The 26,966-nt window shown below is 38.6% G+C and overlaps 1 protein-coding gene across 2 annotated transcripts in view; it reads right to left on the minus strand.

Annotated features, from left to right (window-relative positions):
- SYNE1 (spectrin repeat containing nuclear envelope protein 1) overlaps window positions 1–26,966 on the minus strand; it is a 525,017-nt gene that overhangs the window by 124,953 nt on the left and 373,098 nt on the right. For both annotated transcript variants that reach the window (XM_054490749.2, XM_054490748.2), the window contains exons 99-105: window positions 23,112–23,243; window positions 21,988–22,097; window positions 15,919–16,075; window positions 10,505–10,636; window positions 9,483–9,638; window positions 8,777–8,986; window positions 3,382–3,483 (exon numbers count right to left, since the gene is read on the minus strand). In XM_054490749.2, the coding sequence (XP_054346724.2) occupies window positions 3,382–3,483; window positions 8,777–8,986; window positions 9,483–9,638; window positions 10,505–10,636; window positions 15,919–16,075; window positions 21,988–22,097; window positions 23,112–23,243 (999 nt within the window). The remainder of the gene's footprint in view (window positions 1–3,381; window positions 3,484–8,776; window positions 8,987–9,482; window positions 9,639–10,504; window positions 10,637–15,918; window positions 16,076–21,987; window positions 22,098–23,111; window positions 23,244–26,966) is intronic.

A 26,966-nucleotide genomic window follows, 5' to 3' on the forward strand; every position in this document is an offset into this window, starting at 1 on the left:
GCTAAGTAAGGAGGGTTAATGAAGAGCTGCTTAAAGGACAGTTAACCCACAGATGCCCCTCCTTATTCCACACTGTCCCTTTTTCTTCCCGGGTAAAAGACTGAAAGTGTGTTCTCTGGAGAAGGTAAAACAGACTGAGGGGCACTGGACACAGCTGTGAGCTTGAGTGCTTGACTGAAAGCAAGGGATGAAATAACTGGATGCTCCTTGCATGCTGAATGTGGGGCCCCTGAGTCTTCTCTCCCTGGGGCAAGAAGTGCTGCAGTCAGGGCTCTAGTCTCCAGACAGGAGAGGGAAAAATATCTGAAAACACCAATAAGACAGGACTGACAATTTGACAGAAGGACTCTCTAACAAATAAATGGTCCATAGAGACCATCCTGCAGGAACTCTTAAAATTGTCATGTTCCATCCACACAGAGTTCCCTTTCAGCTGTTTAGTCCTCCATCCTAAACCTGAATAAGCAACAAAAGATTGCAATATGCCTTTCGATGACATGAAAGATGGGGACTAACAGAAGCAAACAAATAAAAGCAAGCTGGAGGAAAACACAGGAAAAGTAGACCTTCAAACAAAAAAAAATTAATATACCCAGAAAGATATAAACGATAATGTATTCATTAAAAAAATAAAAAATACTACAAAAAGGATCATTCAGAGAACCAAAGTGAGCTCTGGGAAAATTAAATACATGACAGCAGAAATGCCAAACTCAGTATAAGAGTCTGGAGTTGAAATTGAGGAAGTTTCTCAAAAAGCAGAGCAAAAAGACAGAGAAAGGTCTCTTGGTAAGACAATTCAAGGGTTGAACCAGAGTATCTGACAAAAAGGAGTTCTCCAGAAAAGAAAACAGGTAAAATGCAGGAAAGAAACGTATTAAATAAATCATTAGAAAATTTTCCAGAACAGAAAGATGAGAGCTGCCAAATCAGAAGAGCCCCTTGAGCTCCCAGCCTAGTGGATAAAAATAGATCCTCCCCAAGGCATGTGATTGTGAAATTTCAGGACACTGGAAACCTTTAGGAATTAGAATGTTTTTAGATTCCTTAAGACAACACTGAGAGCTAGAAAACAATGGAGAAAAAGCCTTGAAACTCCAAAAGAATTCATATTCAACAAACGACCCTAAAGGATCACATAAAAACAGAAAAGCGATCAATAAAGTGTGAACATGGTATAAGAACATTTTCAGACGTACATCTGGAAAAATAGACTTATCACGTACCCTTTCTAAGAAAGGACATGCACTAACCAAACAAGGAAGCAATGCAGTAAAGAGAAAGACTTGGGATTCAGAAGAGAGAAGATCCAACATAGGAAGAAATGAAGGGATTCTCAGGATGGTGGTGAAGGGAGATCCAAGAAGACAACTGTGCACCAGGTTTATGAGGCAAGAGAACTGCTCTGGATTGGAACAGCATGACTCAAGAGATGACTATATCAAGTGAGGTGTGTCTTCTCCATGCCCTCTGCTGTTATTGCCTTTTTAATCCAAGTTGGGTAGGCATGGAATTAGCACGTTCATTAGTTGCATTCCTTTTATTCAAAGAATAACATCTAATTGGTTATTTCTTCATCTGTGACATTCAGTTATATTGGTCAAAAGTTAGTAAAAATTATTACTTGTGATCATACATATCTTATAATTCATATTAGAAATCCAAAGCAAGACATCACTACAGTTGCTCCAGTCTTTTTTGGAATCACATATACATTATAAGCCAAGAAAAAAAAACAAAAAGATTTTTAATGGGGGGAAATAAGAAATCTCTTTAAAAAGCAGATGAAATTATGGTCAAGAAAAATGCACAGCCGGATGCGGTGGCTCACACCTGTAATCCCAACACTTTGGGATGCTGAGATGGGAGAACTGCTTGAGCCCAGGAGTTCAAGACCAGACCAGCCTGGGAAACAAAGTGACACCCTATCTCCATATTAAAATAGATACATTTTATTTTACGTATATACATATACACACACACACACACACACACATATATTTTTAAAAATAAATAAAAAGAAAAATGCACACTCACAGTTTTGCAAACTATTTTGAGAGGTGTTCTTTAACACACACACACACACACACACACACACATACACATTATATGTCAGATTATTCTCTATAGTCTATCCATAGATTCCCGGGAAGTTCACTGAAATTAAATCAGAGAATTCTATTAAAACACATACTTCTCATAATTACTTAGCTTATGAAACAGGAGATATTCTAACATCCCTCCCATTTCTTCTATCTTCTGCATTTTCATGCCATCATGCCAGTTTGGGTTCTCATTCTTTCTCTCCAGTACAGCTACACGAAGCTTCATGATGGATCTCCTGTTTCCTGACCCTGGTGCTGTCATGTAAACTATCCAGAAGCAAGATCTAGAACTGCCGTTCATTTTTACCTGCAAACATCCCCTACAACTTTCCATGGCCAGGGATCTCCCAGCTGAGTCTAAACACCCAAAAGTGTGCAAGATGATTTACCAGGATGAAACACTACATCTTTCATTTATATTCAACCACATTAATTTTCAATTTTGGTTGTAGCATGTACACAAACAAAAATTGAAAATAAATGTGGCTGAATTTAATTGTGATTTATAACATAAATTGCTTATAATTTATAAATAAATAAAAATACATACATTTATGCTGCATATTTATTTCCTTTTTTTTTTTTTTTAGCTAATGAGGCATACAACAAATAAAGTGTACAGGTAACTAGTTTATAGAATAAAGTCCAAAGTCTCACATTCAACAGGCCCTACAAACTGCCTTAAATTTACATATCCAATCTTGTTTGTCCTCAGTCACTTTCATTTATCTTAAATTCAGCTAAAATAGGATTACCTGTGTTTTTCCCTAAGTGCTCAGAATTCTCTAACAATTTGTGCCTTTATTCTTGCTGTCCTCTTTACCGTGATATCTTTCTTTCCTGTTGTTGTGTGTCCAAACTCTTAAGTTCAGTTCAAATTTCCCTCTACAAAGCTTCCCTAATCCTACCCCTGCTGGAGGCCAGAAGGGTCTGAGTATCCATAATGCTTTGTCAGTACCTCTCCCAGGACAGTTTGACTTTCTGCCCTATGTCATTGAGGTTCATATCTAATCTCATCATTGGGCAGAAAACTCCTTCAGGTCAGCATCTGCCATGGATACCTTTTCCCAGCTCACATTTCCTAGTTCTGTGTAGATGTAAGTAACAGAGTCAATGTCACCTGGTATGTTATTCAAACCCAGTACTCAAAAACAAAAATACTACAAACAAAAGTGCTACTGTGAGCCATTAATCTTTCATAGAATATTTAAAATTTCATAGTAAGTCATATCTCCTCTATGCATTTTCTCTTCTAGGAAAAGGCAGCTATAAATACCTCTATTTGTTCTGCTACGGGCTGTTCAAACACATTTGCCAGTTTCTGCAGAATGATGTATTTGTTGTCAGCCAGTGATGTAAACAGCACTTTCAGATCATTCTAAGGAGGAAAGCAACAGGAAAACTCAAAATGTGTAACAGGGAATTCAAAATACTTGTAAATATAACACAGATTCTAAGAAATAATATAGAGGCATAGAAATTTAATTTCCAGGAGAAACAATACTGTGCCATGGGAAGGTAAAAGGACCTGGTAACAATTTACTTATGTGCTAAAACTGACTCCTAAGAATCTGTTACCCAAAGTATTTTCTACATAATACAAATGAAGTTGAACCATACATGTAAAAAGCAACGCTTGTCACCCTAATCTCATTACATCCAAAATAAATGAGCACAGTGAAACATTGCACAGAAATATTATGTTAGTGGCTCTTATCTAGGGAAATAACCTATAGGTGTTATCCTGATTTGGGAAATAATATGGTACTTAAGAATCATATGATTTCCATTTTGCTCTCTCCTCTCCTTCCCTCCCTCCATCAGTTTCTTCTTCTATTTTTGGAAAATTTGCCCAAGCTTTAAAAAAGCCATCCAGAAGTTTAGAAAATAAATATTATCCATGGTGACCAAAAACATGTGAAGAGACAACACAAAAAGATCTTGTTAGGTATTTTGTTCAAAAATATTACTCATTTAAATGTCCAAATATATTTATATTGAGTTAGATTTGTACAAAAAGGAGACAACTATTAGAACTTTGGTACTTAATTCCACAGGGAATAATAAATTAGAAGAATATTTAAATTATAAAAAATTTTGGCCAGGTGCAGTGGTTCATCTCTGTAATACCAGAATTTTGGGTGCCTGAGGCAGATCACTTGAGGCCAGGAGTTCAAGACCAGCCTGGGCAACAAAGTGCACCCGGTCTCTACAAAAAGATTTAAAAAAAAAAATAAGTGGACACAGTGGCATGCCTGTAGTCCTATTTACTTGGGAGGCTGAAGTGGAAGGATCCCTTGAGTTCAGGAGTTTGAGGTTGCAGTGAACTATGATCACACCACTACATGCCAGCCTGGGTGACCTTATCTCAAAAAAAAAAAAAAATTACCAAAAAATTTATTTTTTCTCTAAAATATCAACAAATAAGTTCTATTTCATAATAGCAAACGTATATTCGTCAGAGGTTAAAGCTCAACTAAGGACCTCTTCACCAGGGCCTGATCACACATATCACCAACATGCAAACATTCTGACTATCTAATGAGTAGAAGGATAATCGTACCAAGGAAGAAAAACATCTATAAGAACATGTGAAGGTTTTATAATGCAAATCCAGGTCTAAAAAGCAAAATAATGGGTGCATTATGCAGTAAAAAATATAAAATTGAAAATGTAGTGCTGAACACGAGAACTAGAATAGTTGCCACTAATGAAAACTCAAAGCAATCTGCAAGTCTAGTGGCTAACTAAATAGGAAATTATAATAACAGCCCTGGAAAAATCCTAGAAACAATAGTTTTACATATGAGTTACTAGGTCTGTATCATTCAACTGTGTTCAGAGTAAGGTCACGTGGGCCATTAAAACCATCACACATTTATCTGTTTTTAAGCCTAGTAAAAGATGTCCTGCATTCACCTGAACAGAAGCCTACATTATCTACATATGTATGTATACTGACATTCGTCCAGTTCATCTAAATGAGTAGCTAAGTATATATAACATAACACGGATTAGAAATGAAGAGTGCATATATAGATTTCCTGTATGCCAGTTTTATGCTTTGTTTTGTTTTGTTTTGTTCTGTTTTGAGACAGAGTCTTGCTCTGTCACCCAGGCTGGAGTGCAGTGGCACGATCTCGGCTCACTGGAACCTCAGCCTCCCAGGTTCAAGCAATTCTCCTGCCTCAGCCTCCCAAGTAGCTGGGACTATAGGCATGCGCCACCACATCTGGCTAATTTTTGGTATTTTTAGTAGAGACGGGGTTTCACCGTCTTGCCCAGGCTGGTCGTGAACTCCTGAGCTCAGGGGATCCACCTGCCTCAGCCTCCCAAAGTGCTGGGATTACAGGCGTAAGCCACCGTACCCGGCCCATTTTTATGCTTTTAATAGCATATTTTCTCTCTTAACTATGTTCTACTCAAGGTGATAGGAAACACAGAGTTCATATTTCTGGAAGTCAGACTAATTATTGGGAGGGACTAGTCAAGAAGATAGTAAAGCAAAGAATATGATTGATTTTAAAATTACTAAATAAAAACTTTAAGAGGTGCTAGTAAATCACATGGATATTGACTTTTTTTTAAAAATAAAAATGCAAAGCATTGAACTATTTTTGTATTATTACACTTGTGATACAACAGGATGATTAAGGTATCCATATATTACAAACTTAAAATACGTCACTTTTTTTTTCTTATAGTCACTGGAATTATTGGCAGGGCAAAAAGGAGCAGGATTCTAGCCATTGAGAAACAGATTTGTAGAAAGTTTCAAGCTTTAAAACCAATTGTGTCTGGGCACAGTGGTTCACACCTGTATTCCCAGGACTTTGGGAGGTGGAGGCAGGCAGACGACCTGAGGTTGGGAGTTCGAGACCAGCTTGGCCCACATACAGTGAAAGCCCATCTCTACTAAAAAATACAAAAATTAGCTGGGCATGGCACGCATGCCTGTAGTTCTAGCTACTTGGGAAGCTGAGGGAGAAGAATTGTTTGAACCCGGGAAGCGGAGGTTGCAGTGAGCTGAGATCTCCCCATTGCACTCCAGCCTGGGCAACAAGAGCAAAACTCTGTCTCAAAATAAATGAATAAATAAATAATAAAATAAAATCAGTTGTGCCACCTCACTCATTCATTAAAGAATTCTTTCGTTCATTTTCCAATTTTTAAAATAATTTACAATACACAATTACATGTTTGGTGAATTTATTTGAGGTTACGTCCATGGGTAAAATTTTTAAAAATACAAAATAGTTTATAATTGACTTTATTGTGATTCTATATATGTAATGTACATCTATATAACATCTATGCATCCTTTCAAATAGCCTTTTTGGTATAGAATAATGTTAGCAGTCTGGCAAAAGCTAATCCTCAAAGATTAAATGCAGAATGAAGGCATACCCTTCCAGTAACTGCTGAGTACTGACAGCATACCAAGGTGTTCGGTGCAAAGTTAAAACAAAAAAGAAAATGGTTTGTGACTTGACCTTTAATTATGTTAACATTGGAAACTTTCTCTCAACTAAATTGGAACACAAATATTTTGAAATGTCTTTTTGTTCGTGAGCTGGCCACCAACAAATAGAAACTTGTTGGCAGAAGAAAAATAGAGAACGTGATTTAAAGAGAATTCCATGATTCTCTTAGATCCGTAAAACAAAATAAGTTCCAGAGCATTCATGCCTAATTCATATTTTACTGTGACTGGTGATAATTACCAATAAAATTTAAAAGTATGAAAGTACTAAAGATACTAAATGCAATTCACAAAAGACATGGGGAATGAGAGCAAAAGGGACTGCTGAGGCACTTGGGGATTCTGACTTGATCATCTTGGGGGCAGTAACTATCAGGGAAGACTGCTAGATAGCAGTACCACTGATTCAGGGACAAGACTGAGTTGCTGGTGGTACCATCAACTGGTAAAGGATATTGGATAAAATTTAAGAGACTCTAATGAAGGCCCACATTCTCCATCTTCCCTGAGATCACCCTAATATGACAAAATACAAAAATATATATATTCTTTGAGTAAAATCCTGGCTCTAGTTCTTAATGGTTGAGTAACATTGAAGTAATTTAATCTTTCTCTTGGTTTTAGATCCTATATCTCTTATAATACTACCACTAATAACAATAACAACACTTGCTGAGTGCTTACTATGTATCAGGCACTGTTCAGAGTATTTTAAACACATCTCAACTCATTTCATCCTCACCACAGTCTATGAGGCAATTAATATGAGTATGAGTATGATTTGATAGTTGAGGATACCAAGGTTCAGGGAAGTCAAGCTGCAAAGTTATACAGCAGTAAGTGACAAAGCCAGAATTTGAACCCAGACTGTTAGCTTTGGAGACTACATGTTTAATTTTTACTGTTCTGACTTTGCAAAATTATTATCAGAACAATGTTTGCAGGATGTTGCAAACATTAAAGACAATGAATATGAGAAAATATTTTGTGAATAAAAAAATGGGAAACTCAAATGTTTGTGATAGTTTTACTCTGTGGTTTTAAGAATGTAGACTACCAGAAGGCAGTGGTAATTTGTGCCTCTAAATGAATGTCATGAAAATTCCATGTTTCTCGGCTAATGCTACATTTATTTATAGTATTTTTTTTTTTTTTTTTTTTTTTTTGCAAATCAAAACTCTACATCAAACTCTTGGCCCTAATGACATGTCTCTATTTTATAAAATCTTTCATGTTGGTTAAAAATAACATTCAATTAAAACTTACGTATTCTCAAAGAGTGCTTTTTATTAGGAATGAAAAATCAGCACTAAAAGTTTATCAGCAGCTTTTGCATTTGTTCCAGTATATAATCATAGGAAAGGTTTCCTAAGCACACAATAAGAATTATAATATGGGGCTAAAAGGCAGTAGGTCTGAGGAGTTAGGATTGGAAAGTAAGGTACTACATTTTAACACAGGTAGAAGTAATTAGACCACAGCCACTTTCAAAGACTCTTAGGTACTACAGTCTATGGCCCTTTCTATATTCCAACACTTTCTGCGTACTCTTTTTTTTTTTTTTTTTTTTTTGAGACAGAGTCTTGCTCTGTCGCCTAGGCTGGAGTGCAGTGGTGCAATCTCGGTTCACTGCTACCTCTGCCTCCCGGGTTCAAGCGATCCTCCTGCCTCAGCCTCCAAGTAGCTGGGATTACAGGCCTGCACCACCACACCCTGCTAATTTTTGTATTTTTAGTAGAGATGGTTTGCATTATGTTGGCCAAGCTGGTCTCAAACTCCTGACCTCAAATGATTTACCTGCCTTGGCCTCCCAAAGTGCTGGGATCATAGGCATGAGCCACTGTGCCTGGCCATTTTCTGCATATTCTTTCACAATGTGTTTAAACGCCGGTATTAGCAACTAAAAATTATAATTATAATGATCCATAAATTTGACTTTTATTGATTGAATTTATAATTCTATTTAGTCCTAGTTTGAAGTGGGTGGTTTTCTCAACCTTCCATTTCTAGGAGCAAAAAATCTTTAGCTTCTAATCCTTTAATTCAACCCCCTTCATTTTCTACAATGCTCTTGTTCTTCATTATGCATTTAAAAAAACAACAACCAGGTTTGTAACACAGACTCGTGACTGACTATTATTGAATACCTAGAGAACGGTCAAGTATCCTTTGATAATGTCTTACTTACCTGGAAATTTAGTATTTGCTGAAGCCTTTCTTTCATCTGATGACATCGTTGATTCACTACTGAGTCTAGCAAGGATAACCTGCCCAAAAGACAACCCAAAGTATCTTCAATAACATCTCGATTATCACCATTCTCTGGAAAAGCTTGGGAAAACAAGTTTTTGTTCTTATCCATTTCTTCAGACATTTCCTTAATGTCTTTGGCAAGATTCTAGAGGTGATAAAAGGGCATTTTTCAGTGTTTAGATACATGAATTGATATGCAAATCATGTTATTTTCTCATAGAAAGTCAACTAAATCTCTCTGGCTGCTTAGTAATAATCAGACCTAAGACAACTGGAACCTCTTTCAAATACTTCTATACATTTCAGGAAGTTGCTCTTAGAGACTTTACCTCATTCACTAGTAATAATGAGCAATGTAAAGTGCTATTTAGGAATTTGGTACTTTTTTAAGCATGTGTTTCACATTTGGAAGATTTGTGATACATAACAGTGTTTCTACAAAGAGTTTCCCATTTTTCCCTCTTACTTACACAAGACAAAGAATGAAAATGCAAACTATAAATATTCTGCATTTAAGCAATTATGTTCTGCATTATTAGAATTGTTTTATGTTTGACTTTATGCATAAAATTAATTATCCCATCAAAATGACAAGTGCTTTGTAATGTTATACACACACAGGCATGAACTGCTAAACTTACCTCTTGGTTGAAGAGACAAGTCTCTGTTTCTTCTGGTAAAAGTGCTGTGGCAACAAATAAACGTTCTTCAACGTCATCCAACCAAGTAGAGGTGGCTGAGACCCCATCATACAACTTCTGCTCCAAGTGTATACTCTGCCTCTTTGCCCCTCCACTCTGGGAAACACAAAACAGGGTCAAATAATCAATTTCAGTGTTTTGAAAATCCAGGAAAAATATCAGGATGGTGCCGGCACAGTGTTCACACCTGTAATCTGAGCACTTTGGTAGCCCAAGGCAGACGGATCACTTGAGGTCAGGAGTTCAAAACTGGCCTGGCCAATAGGGCAAAACCCCATCTGTACTAAAAAATACAAAAATTTGCCAGGCATGGTGGCATGTGCCTGTAGTCCCAGCTTCTTAGGAAGCTGAAGCATGAGAATCACTTGAACCCAGGAGGTGGAGGTTGCAGTGAGCTGAGATCATGCTACTGCACTCTAGCCTGGGTGACAGTGCAAGACTCTGAAAAAAATAAAATAGAATAAAATAAAAAACAAGAAACAGGATGGGGCCAGGAGCGGTGGCTCGCGCCTGTAATCCCAGCACTTTGGGAGGCTGAGGCGGGCGGATCACGAGGTCAGGAGATCGAGACCATCCTGGCTAACATGGTAAAACCCCGTCCTCACTAAAAATAAAAAAAATTAAAAAAATCAGCCAGGTGTGGTGGCACACACCTGTAGTCCCAGCTATTCGGGAGGGTGAGACAGGAGAATCACTTGAACCCAGGAGGCGGAGGTTGCAGTGAGCCAAGATTACACCACTGCACTCCAGCCTGGGTGACAGAGTGAGACTCGGTCTCAAAAATAAATAAATAAATAGGATGGGACTCCAGGGTCCAGTGATCTCTGTTTCGGCACTTATCACTAGCGTTGGGTCTCATGCTCAGGGGTAGATGGAACAGTCTCACAGATGCCAGGCAAATCAATACAAGCAAAACAAGACTCTTATAAACCAAGCCAAACACACTGATAACACAGCCTTACCTGGGATGAAACCTCCTCAAAGGCTTGGTTCAGTCCATCCAGCAAAGATGTAACTGCAGATTTATCTTGGGTCGGCACATCCCCTTTGTACAGTGGCACACCAGACAACAGTCGATTTGGTCTGCTATAAAGCTGTAGGCAAACAAAGGCAGCTTGTTGAAGAGCATATGCATTATGTCCCAGTATTCTCATTTGGAAATGCACACTGAAATAGATGCTGAAAAAACTGTCCATATGAAAATTTCTTCTAGAGAAATATAACTTCTACAACATGCCATGTCCACTGAACACAGTGGCCAGATGCATCAATGGCAATGTTTCCATGGATGGATTTTTTTTTTTAAGCAGTGGAAAAAAATGTCTGACAGATAGAAGGAATAAGTTCTGGTGTTCTATTACACAGGAGGTCAAATATAATTAACTATAACATATTGTATATCTCAATAGCTAGAAGAGAGGATTTTGAATGTCTCTACCAAAAAGAAGTGATAAATGTTTGAGATGATGAGTCTGCTAATTACCCCGACTTGATCATTACACACTGTATACATGTATCCAAACATCACACTGTACACCAGAAATATGTACAAATATTATATACAAATAAAATAAAGCAGGCCACCCACGATGGCTCATGCCTGTAATCATAGCACTCTGGGAGGCTCAGGTGGGCAGATCATTTGAGGCCAGGAGTTCAAGACCGGCCTGGCCAACATGGTGAAACCCTGTCTCTACTAAAAATACAAAAATTAGCCAGGTGTGGTGGCATACGCCTATAATCCCAGCAATTCAGGTGACTGAGGCACGAGAATCACTTGAACCAGAGGCAGAAATTGCAGTGAGCTGAGATCACACCACTGCACTCCAGCACGGGCAACAGAGGGAGACCCTGTTTCAAAACACACAAAAGATGACATTATAAAAAAAGAAAATTAAATTAAAAGGTGGCTTGCAAATTTTATGAAATAAATGACATTAAGACATAAATAAATTAGAAACAGAAAGGATGAGAACAGACATTGCTGAAAATGGAATCACTGGCATAGAGAAAAATCTTGCAATAATCAGATGAAAAGTGAATCCAAATTTAAAAAAAGCAAAGATTGGTACAACTAAAAATAAGTCAATAGGTATAGAAAAAAGATGATCTAACACAAGGATAATTGATGTCCCTGAAGCAGAGATATAATAAATATAGCATAAAATACATCTAAATCATACCAAAAAATTCCCTAAAATTAATAAAAAAGCAAACCTTGATTCTTAAATATAAAAAAAGTACATTGTGTTATAGGAAAAATATGATAGCAGAACACTCAACATCAGACATAGCCTAGATAAGCTGTTGAAACTTAAAGAAAACTAAATAATTCTTCTGGCATCCATACAGAGAATAACAACAAAAAATAAATAAGGGGAAAAATAGTAGACTGATGTTAGATTTTTCTAAAGCTTCGTTCAATGCCAGAAGAGAAAAACAGATATAAATACAAATTCTGAAGGGATAAAAGTATGACAGAAAAATGTCCATCAAATATAGAGGCAACTAGCTGATGTTCCCAAACATGATAGAACCTGAGTTTTCTTGAAAAAAATTACTTGACAATGGAATTAATACCTGAGAGCTGGATCAAAATTAAAAATTTAGGAATTAAAAAGATATGCTAAAAGGATTGGTTATGAGCACTGAGGAATTTAAAGATTAAATTGATTTACAGAATATGGGAATTGTTACAATTGTTCTTTTTCATTTTCATCTTTGTACTTGGCTGCATTATGCGAATTATTATAATGCATATATGTAGTTTTTCAAAATAATAATTTTTCTTAAAATTGACTAAATAAAGTTATTAGCAATCATAAAAAAATCTTATCACAGCTTTCCTCTCAATTTTTCTTCTTGGTTTTAGCAGTAACTATAGTGAAATAATCCATCCTAAATGCAAGACCTAGACTGATCTCTTTGCTTTCATTATTAACCCTATTTCCCCTAAACTCTTTTAGGTATACATATGGCTCCCCAATAAGGGCAATGATACGGTATAGCATTCAAACTTTTGACCATGTTTTCAATCCAACTCAGTCTCCTTTTTTTTTCTTTTTTTCTTTTTTTTACTTCTTTTTTTTTTTTGAGATGGAGTCTTGCTCTGTTGCCCAGGCTGGGGTGTAGTGGTGCGATCTTGGCACACTGCAACCTCTGTCTCCTGGGTTCAAGTGATTCTCCTGTCTCAGCCTCCCGAATAGCTGGGATTACAGGTGTGCACCACTATGTGAAGCTAATTTTTGTATTTTCAGTAGAGACAGGGTTTCCCCATGTTGGCCAGGCTGGTCTTGAACTCCTGACCTCATGTGATCCACCAACCTCAGCCTCCCAAAGTGTTGGTATTACAGGTGTGAGCCACTGGGCCCGGCCATCAGTCTCTTTTGACTTTTCAAAATACCTCCTCACCTTTCAGGCTGACTACTCATGATCCTGTAAATATGCCAAGCCCATTCCCCATTGCAGCTGGGATATCCTCCACCCAGCATCCCCTTAAAATCTACTACTTTAATTTCCATGCCGATCATAGCAACTTTTGACTATTTTTTCTTAACCTTTGTTTCCTTTGAATTCCTGCTTAGGGATCCTGTCATAGTTGCCTAATTTTTTTTAGAAATGTATGCGCTATTTCCTTATTTGGATTATAGGTTCCCAGAAGCAGGAGCTGTATTTCACCCTGAAGCCAAGTAGGTTGTTGTGCATGGAAGCACTAAATACATTGGAAGTAAACAGATTAAGAAAAATTGCTCTAAGAGGTTAGTGCCCTTTGACCTAGTGAACTTTAGGCCAAAATGTGCCTGTTTTTACATATGAAAGTAGTAAGTATTTCTAGGACACAAAATTGCCATTAAGGTAGTAAGAAAGAGGAGGGACTTAGGTAACAGAGAGATCGGCTTCCTGATTCCAGATTCACCTCTTCTTAGTCCCAAGACCCTCAGAAATTATCCAGCCTCTCTAAGCCTCAGTTTCCGGGTCTACAAAGTAGAGATAATATTGGCCTCACCACGACGTTATTAGCGATGTTAACACCTAGAACTTAAAATGTACTCATTATATGATCACTCCCTTTCTGCCTGGAAACTGACAGCTAAATTGCTTCTTCCCTCCCTATTCCTTCACCTTTTCACACCACAGAGAGGAAAACAACCTATGAGGCACTTTGTACAAATGATCAGTGATCGCTGAAACAAAGCACTCAAATGCAAAAATGTCATTAAAAAAGAACATTCAATGCTTTTATTTCTAATCCAAAGGCAAGGGAGGCACAACATGAACCTAAACTTGAACAGTCCAGGTATTGTGGAATGTCAGTGGTAGCAGGGCAAGGTTTGTTCAGTAAGCACAGCATGGAGGACACTGGAGTGTCAGCTCCAACTGAGAGCAAAAGCAGCTCTTGAAGATCAAAGCGGGTAATGGATGAGACCTCCAGGAGGTCTGCAGATGCCGGATGAATCACACAGGTGCTTTATGAATGGAGAATAATAAGCAAGCACAGAATCTAGAAATATCGTAGATTTCTCTAACTTAAGATAGTCAAAAAAGACTGCAGTCCCTGATTCAGAACTGTACATACCTCTCCTATTCAAAGGATTGGAGGGATACTAGAACATGAAGAGAGAGCTAGCAGTCAAGTCCAGAAGATCTGTATCAGGAACAAGGAATTTGAGCTATGAGTCTGGAGGACATTTTATCAGGGATTTGAGGAAGGATGAATTAAAACACAGGGAGGAGGTCCACGCAAAAAGTATAGGGCACCATTTGCCAGGGTGGATATGATTCTGGGACAACTGCTTCCAGGAATACAGTGCTTTAAGTTTCCCAGGGCAGAGCTGGTGGCTATTTCTGCAGACAGAGGTAAAGAAGCCTCCTGGCCAGAGAGGGAAAGTGAGGGGGCAGAAAATTCACAAAAGCATGTGCTTTTATAAAAACAGAACAGAAAGCATGGCTCTGGAGAGACGTATGCGTGGCTATCCACAGATGACAGGACACCTCATGACCTTCAGACCAGCGATCCCCAACCTTTTTGGCACCAGGGGTTGGTTTCTCGGGGGTGGGAGAGATGGTTTCAGGATGAAACTGTTCCACCTCAGATCATCAGGCACTAAATTCGTATTAGAAGTATGCAACCTAGATCACTCACATTCACATTTCACAATAGGGTTCACATTTCTACGAGCATCTAGCACTGCCACTGTTCTAACCAAGAGGCAGAGCTCAGGCAGTAATGCTCACCTGCCTGCCTCTCACCTCTTGCTGTGGGGTCCAGTTCCTAACAGGCCACGGACCCATACCTGTCTGCAGCCCGGGAGTTGGGGAGCCCTGCTTTAGACCATCTCCTTCCATTTAACTCTGGCAGGTTGCGCCTGCTTTCTAGTGCCTACTTTCTCAGCTCCAGCCTTTCCCTCCTCCAGTTCACTGCAGTTATTGACACCCTTTGCTTCCGGTTTAGCCTCTCCCAGCCCCTAAGCTAGTTCTGGCCAGAGCAGAGAGAACAGCAGCTTCCGCAGACCAACAGGAAAGGTTTTAGAATTCACTCCGATAATACTGCTGACTTGGAATGAGCCTAGATGGACGCTGCTGGCCAAGGACAAGGGACTAGTCTTGTATCTGAAGAATTCCTCTGGGCCACAGCTATGGTAGGCATCCCAGGCTGGCTTGTGTTCCTGACTCCTTCATTTGCCCTCTAACTTTCTAAGTCCTCTGACTTCCAGTTGTTCTCTGGCTTCTGCTTAGAGTGAAGTAATAGCCATTACCTGGAACCATCTGTTGCTGTCTTCAATTCCCTTGGATTTGGCATGCCCAGTGGAACCAAGCCTGACAGCACACAGTATCCCTCCCAGGAACCAGCCTCGCAGATGGGTCCGTAACTATTCCAGCTGACCACTGGCTTCACTTCTCTGCCCTAGACCCACCAACGTCCCAATATGTTTCTCATTAAGATCTCCTGAAATTATTAAATACTGGAAGTGGCAATGGAAAATAAGATGGCCTCACAATTGAGTTCCAGATTTGTGGAAATCCTTCTGTCCTAGATGTGCATATCCTTGATTTCCATCCTTACTTTTTCAAGTTTGCAAAACACACACAAAAAGAGGGCACTTAAAATGTAATGGTTTAGGCTAATAAGGAATCAGATATTAATCATCTATGAGGGAAAACAGTCTATAAATCAAATAAATTTTCACATATAAATATATAATTATGAAGGGAAATGTGAAATAGACTTGTTAAGAAAAATGTAGAGTGAAAAATTGGTGTCATGTCTTAGTTTGAAATTGATCATGAAAATTAAGTTGATTGCACATTTATAATCCCTCAGCATAAACTCTACATCTTTTATATTAATTAATATATAATGTAAAATATTTGATACCACTTGCTCTTGTTCCTGTTCCAGAACATTCTGTAGTAGTTTCTGTTTGGTACTAAATTCTTGATGTAGGCTTTCCCATTTCATTCTCATCTGGTCTTCAGCGGATGATTTCTCCCCTTCCATCCCCAACTCCTGGGATAACACATCAGGTTTTTCGCTATTAGAAGAATAAATAATCTAAGTTTACAATGTGCTCGAAAAAGTGATAAGACAGGTAACTTATTGTGTGTACCAGACCTGGCTTCTCAAATGAAATAAGATTACCTTAGTTATTAGCTTACGCTTTAAAAATAACAAAAATGTTTAGGCCAATCATAAAGCAACTATATTCCTACTCATTGATAAACTGAACCATGTGCAGAAGGGATACTTAAAAATGCATTGAATAAAAATAATTGTAACATTTGGAATAAAAAATTATAGCATGATGACAGACTAGTATCCTTTGACAAATAGCAGAAAAGTTAGTTCAAAACCTTAAAAATGTGTTAGTCTAGGGAGAGTTACGATTATGAGTCCAGAGAAAATACAGGACACAGGAGGGCAGTGCAGGACACAGGAGGGTACAACAGGACACAGAGAAATAGTACAGGGCCTGGAAAGGTTGTACAGGACACAGGAAGGACCGTACAGGATCTGGGAAGGTAGCACAGGGCATGGAGGGATAGTACAGGGCCTGGGAAGGAAGTATAGGACATGGAGAGATAGGACAGGACCTGAGAAGGTAGTACAGGACCCTGAGGGATAATACAGGACCTGGGAACGTAGTACAGGGCACGGAGGGATAGTACAGGGCCTGGGAAGGTAGTACAGGACACGGAAAGATAGTACAGGGCCTGGGAAGGTAGTATAGGACACGGAAAGATAGTACAGGGCCTGGGAAGGTAGTATAGGACACGGAAAGATAGTACAGGACCTGGGAAGGTAGTACAGGATACGGAAAGATAGTACAGGGCCTGGGAAGGTAGTATAGGACACGGAAAGATAGTACAGGGCCTGGGAAGGTAGTATAGGACACGGAAAGATAGTACAGGGCCTGGGAAGGTACTACAGGACACGGAAAGATAGTACAGGGCCTGGGAAGGTAGTATAGGACACGGAAAGATAGTACAGGGCCTGGGAAGGTAGTATAGGACACAGGAATGATCATACAGGACCTGGGAAGGTAGTATAGGGCATGGAGAAATAGTACAGGGCGTGGGAAGGTAGTGCAGGACATAGGAAGGATCGTATAGGGCCTGGGAAGGTAGTACAGGACACAGAGAGACAGTACAGGACCTGAGAAGGTAGTACAGGACACGGAGGGATAGTGCAGAGAGATATGGGAGGAAGACCCTGCAGCGTCATCCTTAAAGGTAGGCAGCAATGTGACATCTGAGATTGGTATGGCTCTTATTTATTTATTTATTTATTTATTTTTGAGACAGGGTTTCACTCTGTCACCCAAGCTGGTGTGGACTCATGTGATCACAGCTCACTGTACACTCAAACTGCTGGGCTCATGCAATCCTCCCACCTCAGCCTCCCAAGTAGCCTCCCAAGTCTGGTATGCACCACCAGACCTGGCTAATATTTTTTTTTTAATTCTTTGTAGAGACAGGGTCTCACTATGTTTCCCAGGCTGGTATGGAACTCCTAAACTCAGGTGATCCTCCTGCCTCAGCCTCCCAAATTTGTGGATCTCAGGCGTGAGCCACCATGGCTAGCCGAGTTTGACTTTTAGAGTGAGACAGACCTGGATTATGACCCTCCCTCTAGCACATTATTTGTGACACTGGGGTAATTTGTTTCACTTCTCTGTGCCTCAATCTTCTCATCTTTAAAATGAAGATAGTATCTACCTTGCACAATTATGAGAATGAAAGAGAATACACTGCATAAGGCCTATAACCCTATCTGGGAAATAATGGCCACTCAATAAATGGGGGTTAATAATGATGAAAATGGGCCAGGTGTGGTGGCTCATGCCCAGCACTTTGGGAGGCCGAGGCAGGTAGATCACCTGAGATCAGGAGTTCAAGACCAGCCTGGGCAACATGGTGAAACCTCATCTCTACTAAAAATACAAAAATTAGCCGGGCGTGGTGGCGCACACCTGTTGTCCCAGCTACTCGGGGGGCTGAGGCAGGAGAATCACTTGAACCCAGGAAGCAGATGTTGTGGTGAGCTGAGATTGCACCACTGTACTCTTCTTGGTGACAGAGCAAGACTCCAACACAAAAAAAAAAAAAAAAAAAAAAGATGAAAACAGGAACAACCTAGGGTGGCTGAATTTCCACGGATCTTCATTTTTCAGGACCTTTGAAGTCCTAACTAAAACCGTGTCATCTAAAAGGAATACTAGATATTAATTAATATTTTGATGCAGGGCCTTTTGCTCAAGTAAAAAAAAAGAATAACAAGTGTGTTGGCAGGATAATACTCTATGGTACCCCAAAGCCAATTATTCTTAGAATAAATGTAAACACAACAGCATCTTTAGATAAGTCTCTAGAAATAAGACTTAAAATTTCTGTAAACTGGCCAGGCACAGTGGCTCACACCTGTAATCCCAGCACTTTGGGAATCTGAGGCAAGAGGATCACTTGAGCCCAGGAGTTTGAGCCCAGCCTGGGCCACATAGCCAGACCCTGTCTCTACAAAAAAAAAATTTAAAAATTAGCCAGGCATGGTGGTACATGCCGGTAGTCCCAGCTACTTTGGAGGCTAAGGCAAGAAAATCATTTGAGCCTGGGAGTTCAAAGCTGCAGTAAGCTATAATCACACCACTGCACTCCAGCCTGGGTGACGGAGTGAGACCCTGTCTCAAGAAAAATAAAACTCTTAAAATCTGTGATGCAGGGATTCCACTCCTAGGATATAATGCAGAGAATCTTTCCCATCTGAGAGACATGTAGGAAGTTAATTTAAACAATGCTAAAAGCAGCAATCTTAGGGCTGGGCGTGGTGGCTCACACCTGTAAACACAGCACTCTGGGAAGCCAAGGTGGGTGAATCACTTAGGTCAGGAGTTCAAGACCAGCCTGGCCAACATGGTGAAACCCCATCTCTACTGAAAACACAATTAGCCAAGCATAGTGATGGGCATCTGTAATCCCAGCTACTTGAGAGGCTAAGGCAGGAGAATCACTTGTACCCGGGAGGCAGAGGTTGCAGTGAGCCGAGTTCGTATCACTGCACTCCAGCCTGGGCAATGGAGCAAGACTCTGTCTCAGAAAAAAAAAAAAAAGCAATAGTAACAATAATAATAATGGCAATGGCAATAGTGCAAATATCCAGCAATAAGAAAATGGGTGAATAAATTATGTTCACAAAATAAAATACTATTAAACAGTTAAAATGAAGAACTAGATCTATATCTCAACATGAATATATCTCAAAAAATAATGGCAAGTGAAAAAAATGCCAAAACATAATTGATACCTTTAGTTGAGTGTCTATAATATTAGTATCTGAATTTTTCTATTTTCTAAAAATTATTTTTTAAAAGCTTTGAAGTTCCTATGAGGTTAAATTTCTTTATTGCTTTTTTCTTTTGTGGTAATAGCCTACAGTATAGCACTTTTAATTCATTTGTATTTACATAAAAATTTGTAATAAAACCAGAGGAATATTTAATATTTACAGTCTTACATTTAATCATTGACACATGTACAACACCAGTAGCAAACCTTTTAAAACATAGCCTTTTGTTCCCCATGAAAATTATTCTTCTTTCCTTTTATATTTACATCAACAAATTTCCAGTTGTTTTTCCTTAGTAATCTTGGAAGGCATCCTCCATCAATCCTCTACAAGTAACATAGTACTTATTCCTTATACGGCAAATGTGTGACTCTATAAAGTAGGTCATGCCCTTCCCACAGAGGTTTCCTTACACAAACCAAGTCACATTTATAGTCTTAGAAAAGCAGCTAGCAAGTTAAGGGCTGAATATCAGGCTTTTTCCTAGCAAGGTTTATATACATATACATACATATTTACTTTGGAATGTAGATATCATTAATTTATGGTTAATTGTTTGCCTGGTACCCAAAGGCTCGAAAACAGGCTGAGCTGTTATCAACTGCATATAAAGGTGAAGTTTCTTAAAAATTTGTATAAAAGTTAAAGAATTTATAAGTAGTCTTTAAAGTGAATCTTATATTAGAAAGCCAGTACTGCACTGCAAGTTTTTTTTAAAATATTTTTTATATTTGAAAGAGCAACTTACAATTGTTTGTATTTCATTTAGGTCCTTTCCAAAGCTAAAGGCCAAGGAAATAAAAAAATATATATGGTAACAAAGTTGCAGAAGATCCCTTCCACTCCTTTAGTGATGATACATACGGAGAGGAAGCAATGCTGGATGGGTTCTTTGTCAAAATATTTGTTTGGCAAAAATATTCAGAAAACTATGCAAGATAAGTAAACATTTTAGAGGAGCTGGAAACAGGTAGGAATGTAACGTGAAGGCAAGTCTCGGCTCAATCAACATGAAAGAAACAGTCTCATTTTGGGTTTATCACAGACACATATTCATGGTCTTATCAGCATCTTTAAGCATGATACACAACAGACAGTTTTTAAACTCCTTTATATTTTTAAGGCAATTTTTACAGTTTTAGGGTTATTTAAAGTCAATCCCTGTCTATAGATGCCATAATACTATTCATTCCTATTTTTTTATATTGATATTTATTAGCCATGTCAAAACTTTCACAGATTTTTGTTTTGTTTTCCTTTTCTTGAATGCCTTCCTATTTCCTACATATTTTGTCACAATATATCTGCTGCAATTGCATTTTAGTTTGTTTATTCTCCTGTCATTTGCCCTCAGAATTCATATATATGTATATATGTGTGTGTATATGTAACAGACTGTACATAGTCAGCATTGATGTCATATGTCAGCATTGATTAAACTGCAAAAAAATTTTTAATTCCTATGTCATCCATCTCTAAAATGTTTTTTTTATTATCGACGGTCTATCCTAGTTCTTATCTACACACATACTCTACTTTCAACTTTATATCACACTTTTACTTAGCATCATACATATATTTTTTGATACGGTTACATCACTTTTGGTTAAGATTATATATGTATAAAATTTTCTTCAACTTTTTTATACTAGTGAGCACTTATGCCTTTTTAATTATTTGGTATTACAAATAATATTTCCAAAACCATCTTCATAATACATATTTCCTCCTTTATGTTACTTCCCCTAAAAAATGAATATTCAGAAATGGGAAATGGAGTCAAAGTTATTTGCCAAAGGATACTACCAAATTACAACTTTTAGTAATACATAAACACAGAGGTTGCATAAAAACTTTTTTTTTTATGTTTTAGATTTCAAAGAAGGTTTTCCCGTATATCTTCTCAGTTGACATTTATAATTATCACAGAACTTTTGTGATGACATTAGTAGATTATTATTCTAAATTCTACAGAGGAGGCTCACAGTTGAGTGACTCTTCCAAAGTGACATTTGTGGAACTAGAATAAAACTCAGACCTGCCTCAAAATATAGTGGTGCTTCCAAACTGCTGCAATTCCTCTGTGACCTTTTAAATAAAAGTTTTCAACTTGAAAATTCTCCAACTCCCTTAATTTTTCTTGACTCTTCTGTGTAGAAGACTTTGAAAGTCCTCACTCCAGACCAAGATTTCAAAATATTTAATGGGCCCATGCATTTATTTTTTAGAATGTTGTTAGGGCAAGATAAGCTCTTATAGAGCGAATGCTCTCCAGTTAGATATAATCATTCAATTAGAAACATCATGTATCTCATTTTATAATGCATTTCTTATTTGATTAAAAAGATGAACTCACGAGCATCTTTGGACTGATAGGCTGCGTACACTGAAAGGAGGGCAAACAAGTAAGATTACTACAGGCACTCTGCTCAGGCAATGCAACAAAATGTTCAAAACGCAGGTACATTTACTACCCTAAACCAAAAATGAGATGACTAAATTTTGCAGAAAATGTTTAAAATAAAATTTTGAGTGAGATGTTTACTTTTCTTCAAATGTCAGCGAAACACAATGAAGAGAAAATTGAAGCATTTTGAAACATACCCAGCGTCACCAGAAGTCTCTGCCGCCGAATGTTGAATTAGAATCTCCTCTCCACGACTGGCTACTGAGCGAAGGAGACTCTTCTGCTCAGCTAATTCCTGTTCTAACTCCTGCTCAAGGGAAAGGACAAATGCAAACACATTTGTTACTTTATGATTATTGCCTACAATCATAGTTCTAGCTATAAAATTCTCAGAGAACTTTGGTAGTGAGCTTTTAAGTCTGCACATTGCATAAAGCGTGTGGTTTATGTAAATATTCAAATGTGTCTCCAAAGTACTCTGTAGTGTTCTTTTGCTGTGATACAGGATACCTCTGAAAAATCTGGGGGGTAAAAAAAAAAACAAAAAAAACAAAAACAAACAAACAAAAAAACCAATGGGAAAAGAAAATTTTGCCGGGCAATAGTGCCCTCAAGTGGTACAAAATGTACTCTCATTTTTCAAAATCAATATTGTCATGCTAAAAGGATAGATCCTTGGGAAAAGTGGCTTTTTAAGTTCTCTACTTACTTGAAAAATTAGGTTATCGATAGATTTGGCTTTAATTCTTCATTATTTATCATAAATGCTCTTGTTATTTGAGAAAATAAAATATTCGAATATGCTTTTTACATATAGTTAAGGTACCAGTGAGAAATCATTCTTATTTATCAAAGTTCATTTGTTTCACCAGGCAACAATTAGCAATCCTATTTTGTAACAGCATCTACTTGAAAGTAAAAATACAAACTGCATTCATTAAAAAAAAAATAACAAACATGCAACTTATACTTTCACCAAACCTCAAAAGGCTTTCCTGAGATTTATATTAAAATTAAATAGATTCAGAGGGCAAATCTGAAAACAGAATAGGTATCTCTGGTAAAGAAGATGAGAGCCGTGTTACACTATTTGGAAACCTAAACACAAGCTTTTCTTAAAGACTGGATTTTCAAATGACCAATCATCCCAGTGGTCATGAGTCAATACATTGAAACACCCACATCTTGCTTCATTCAAAGAGAAGATAAAGAGACACTCTGTCTTTAGTACAGAAGCAACTTGTCTGTCCTTCTGAAATATGCCTCTCAGGTTCTTCCCTGGGCAGATCTGCAAGCTAGAGAGAGGTAGGAAACACTTTACTTTTTGTTGCTGGAGACTGCTCTGCCGCTGCTGGGTCCACGTGGTGCGAGCTTGGGCCAGCCATTCCTGGACGCCGGGGCTCTGCGTGGCTGTTAGGTCAACATCGCTCTGCTCCTTCTCCTGTGCTGTTCCCTGCTTTTAACGAGGCAGAAATCAAGTCATGCTACACACCGGAAAACCTTAACCAAAGGGGAGAGAAGGCTACTTTGGTGTGATCTATGGAATGATACCAAAGTGGCTCCATTGGGATGTGAAATCACATTTTTTAAAAAAAACAGTAACACAAAACCCAGCTAAGTTATGGCATTTGCAGGAGCAAGAACAACAAACAGATAATCACACATGGAACTGTTTGAGGGGAAACCCATGTATTTAGAGGTTAGTCTTTTAGCTGACCAATGTGGTCATCAGATATTCCAGAATTTTTTTCCACAAAAACATAACTCGAGATCCCTTGATGAGTTTGTTTCTTAAGCCACACAAAGGTAAACTGTTTCTCAGATGATCATTACCCATAATAACTGTGTCTCTCCCGTGAAAGCATTACCCTGCCCTATGTCACTTTCTCTAATCCAGGTCCAGACAATGAAAGATTTTAGAATAATCTTCCTAAAAATGTTTCTAAAAGATTATTAATCTTTCTGAAATGTCTTTGAGAAGCAAAAAGTTCACTCTTCTGTAAGGCATCATACTCTCTGGAATTCAGTAAGAACTTAAACTTGATTCTCAGTTCATATGGGAGAAAATGTACTGCAGCATAGAGGCAAGGAGTCTAAACAAGGGTTTCCCGGGCCGGCTGGACATCCTCTGTTCCACCTTTCACAGACCAGGTCTTGACCTCTGTGTCACAGAGCCTCACCTCCACCACAGGTAACTCAAGTCCCAAGACACTGAACTAGGCAGGAAGCCTCATCCCTGATACTGGTCTGTGTAAACCTTCAGTGTCTACCCTACTGGGGCGATAGATTTCAATTATTCCTAGAATTCTCTATCTTTGAGAGTCTGCTGTTTATATGATAATATTTATAGACTGATCTACATAATTAATAGACTGTACTCAAAGATGAAAACTCTTTAAGAGCCTTTCTTTCAGAACCATCAATTAGCACATTAAAAAAAGTTATTTACTGTGGGCACATGTGGTTACCATTTTACAAATTCAAAGCTTAATTGAGCCTTGAGAGGTCAGTGGTGTGATAATTAAAGGTGAGATCTCTGAAAAAGTACCCTTTACTCCCTCCATCACCATCACCAGAAACTGGCCCATTGCTAAGCTGGCTTGGAGAAAGTCTGACTAAAGGAGAAAGACCAAAGTAATGACTCAGCACCTAGGCAAGAGTTGATCCTTCCTGCCTGATTATTCTAATGGAATCTGAAAGACCCTAAAATGTTGCATATCAAATGGGATTAGTTCTGAATGAGAGCTTTTCTACTCATATAGATTCATCTCTCAAAGGATAAATTATAATTTCAATATAACTCATTCACTACTTATTAAGCACTCACTAGACACTGTTCTAGAAGCTGGGAGTGTTTTGGAAGCCAGATGAGGGCCCTGGTGGGGAGTTAGACTATAAACAAACAAGATAACTGAGCTGATGATAAGGCCTACAGAGACAGATAATGGGATAGAAAGTTTTAGGGAGGCCTAAGGAAGCATCTTTAGAAGAGACAATTGCACTCTGTATGACGAGAGACCACCAGCCTTGCAAAGATCTAGAGTGAGGGCATTCAGACCCAGGGAACAGTTGGCACAAAGACCCTAAGGTGAAAGAAATTTGCCATTTCAGAGAGAACAGAGCAGTGAAGAGGACAGCGGGGCTGGCGTACCATGGGGCAGAGGAAGGATATTTTACAGGTTGCTTCCACAGAGGAGCATCCTGCCATCTATTTCTGGAGCTGCTGCTCCCCTGCCCCTGGTTCTTCTTTGCAATGTCTGAGCACAACATGAGACCCAGCCATTCCAGCTCATCCAACCTAACTGCCCACAGAGACCCTTCTCTCGCTCTCTTATTTTCAGAGTTTTATACTCACCATTTTAGGGAAATAGATGGGATCTGTTTACCTTTCTGTTTCTTCTTTTTTTCATTAGAATCTCATGATTAAATTGTCTAATAGACTTTATCTTTATCTTTGCAAGGCGGTGTCGGTGCTTGAAGCTAAATGAACAGTAAAACCTGTAGGTAACAGTATATAAAACTTTCTCCCAGATCCTGAGCCCACCCAAGCTCAGAGGTACTTCCTTTCCTTTCAGATGATCCAGCCAGAGATTGCAGTTTAGGTAGAACAACAGGGGTGCAATGGTCTAATATATGCTAGTTGCATTTTGCAAGACCTTCAGAATGAGTGACTAGTGACACTAAATTCTCCACCTTCCACGGAATTTCTCAAAGATAAGCAGTGATTTTCCTAAAGATGGGAAGTTTGGGTGGATGGGCATTCTCCCAGAACTGGAACCCATGATTTTCTGCATGAAAACAGATTCTCTCTCATCTAAGAATCCACCACCTTCTAAGAATAAGCTCTAAAAGATCCTGGTTCTTCCAAGCAAAGTTGAAACAGCAGTTCAAAAGGAACCTGTAGAAAATGGCCTCAAGAAATCAGTGGACGAGACTGAAAGTTGTCCCCATCAGAGCTGCTCCAGGTGCCAACGTAGTGGCCCTGGCCATGACCTGCTGACTTGCTTTTGTGGGATCCAGGCCACTTCCTCTCTGCTTTTCTCTACAGCAAAAATTTGTTTTTCAGAGCCCGGCCTGAAGACTCCCTTGGAAACTTCTCCCAGCCCTGAGCCCAACACGCTCTTCTACGCTAGTTACTATGGTCTGATTGAGAGAGGTTGGCTCAAGTTCCTTACACCAAATTTGGATTTGGAACAGTGACAATTGAAATGTTAGGTCTTAACAACTTCCTCACTTTTATATGCACAGATATATATTCAGACTCTATGTGGTTAGACTCAGTTTTTCAGTGAGTGAATTTTTCTCTGAATGATTTAGTCATTGTGAAACGTAAGACTTCGACCACAGGAAGCAAACCATGATTAAGAATACAGTTCAAATTTCATTCTCTTTCCCCTGGGGATAAGAAGGTGCAGCCAGCCAGAAGGAATGCAATTATGGTAATTACTTTCTCTGAGGTGTGATAACAGTTTTCTGCCATACCTAGGGAATGGGGAGGTTAGGCAGCTTCTGTCACCAGTCCTCACTGGGTGGGGCTACATAAACTTTATTTTGGAAATACTAGAACAGTAACCACTTTTGCCAGGAACATTCCTTGGAAGATGAATGAGGACTGGGCAATGCTAAACATTAAATAAAACATTTCTTTATAAAGCTTTTTATTATTTTATGGGGCAATCTCTCTGTTCCTTTAATGAATGATAATGTGTGAAAAAGACCTAGCTTCATGAAGATACCACGTAATTCAGGAGATCTTACTACATGCCCTTAAGATCTGTTGTTCTTCATATAGAGAAGCAGTCTATTTGATAGGAAACAAAAAAGCATAGTCATTCGCTGATACCCATGCAAGTCAAATTAGTTAAAAAGAATGGAGGTAAGAGGTATTACCACCTCCCAGCTTCAGTAGCACTAAGTAATGGTGTGCTTACAGACTTAGGAAGGTATTCCAACCCTCCTGAATCATCCAAGCCCCAATTAAAGGGCATTAACATTGCTGACGGCTGCATTTAATGGATGATTTGTTTTCTGCAATTAACTTTAGTTAATTTCAGATTAACTCCAAATTATTTTTAGTTTTCTACATAAAGGGACATGATCCTTTTCATGGCAATAATAATGTAAACAGGACTCCTTTTCTTCCCACAGATGGAAAAACAGTCTTCCAGGAAGCTTT

The sequence above is a fragment of the Pongo pygmaeus genome, chromosome 5 (genome assembly GCF_028885625.2).
Source record: "Pongo pygmaeus isolate AG05252 chromosome 5, NHGRI_mPonPyg2-v2.0_pri, whole genome shotgun sequence".
Classification (NCBI taxonomy): domain Eukaryota; kingdom Metazoa; phylum Chordata; class Mammalia; order Primates; family Hominidae; genus Pongo; species Pongo pygmaeus.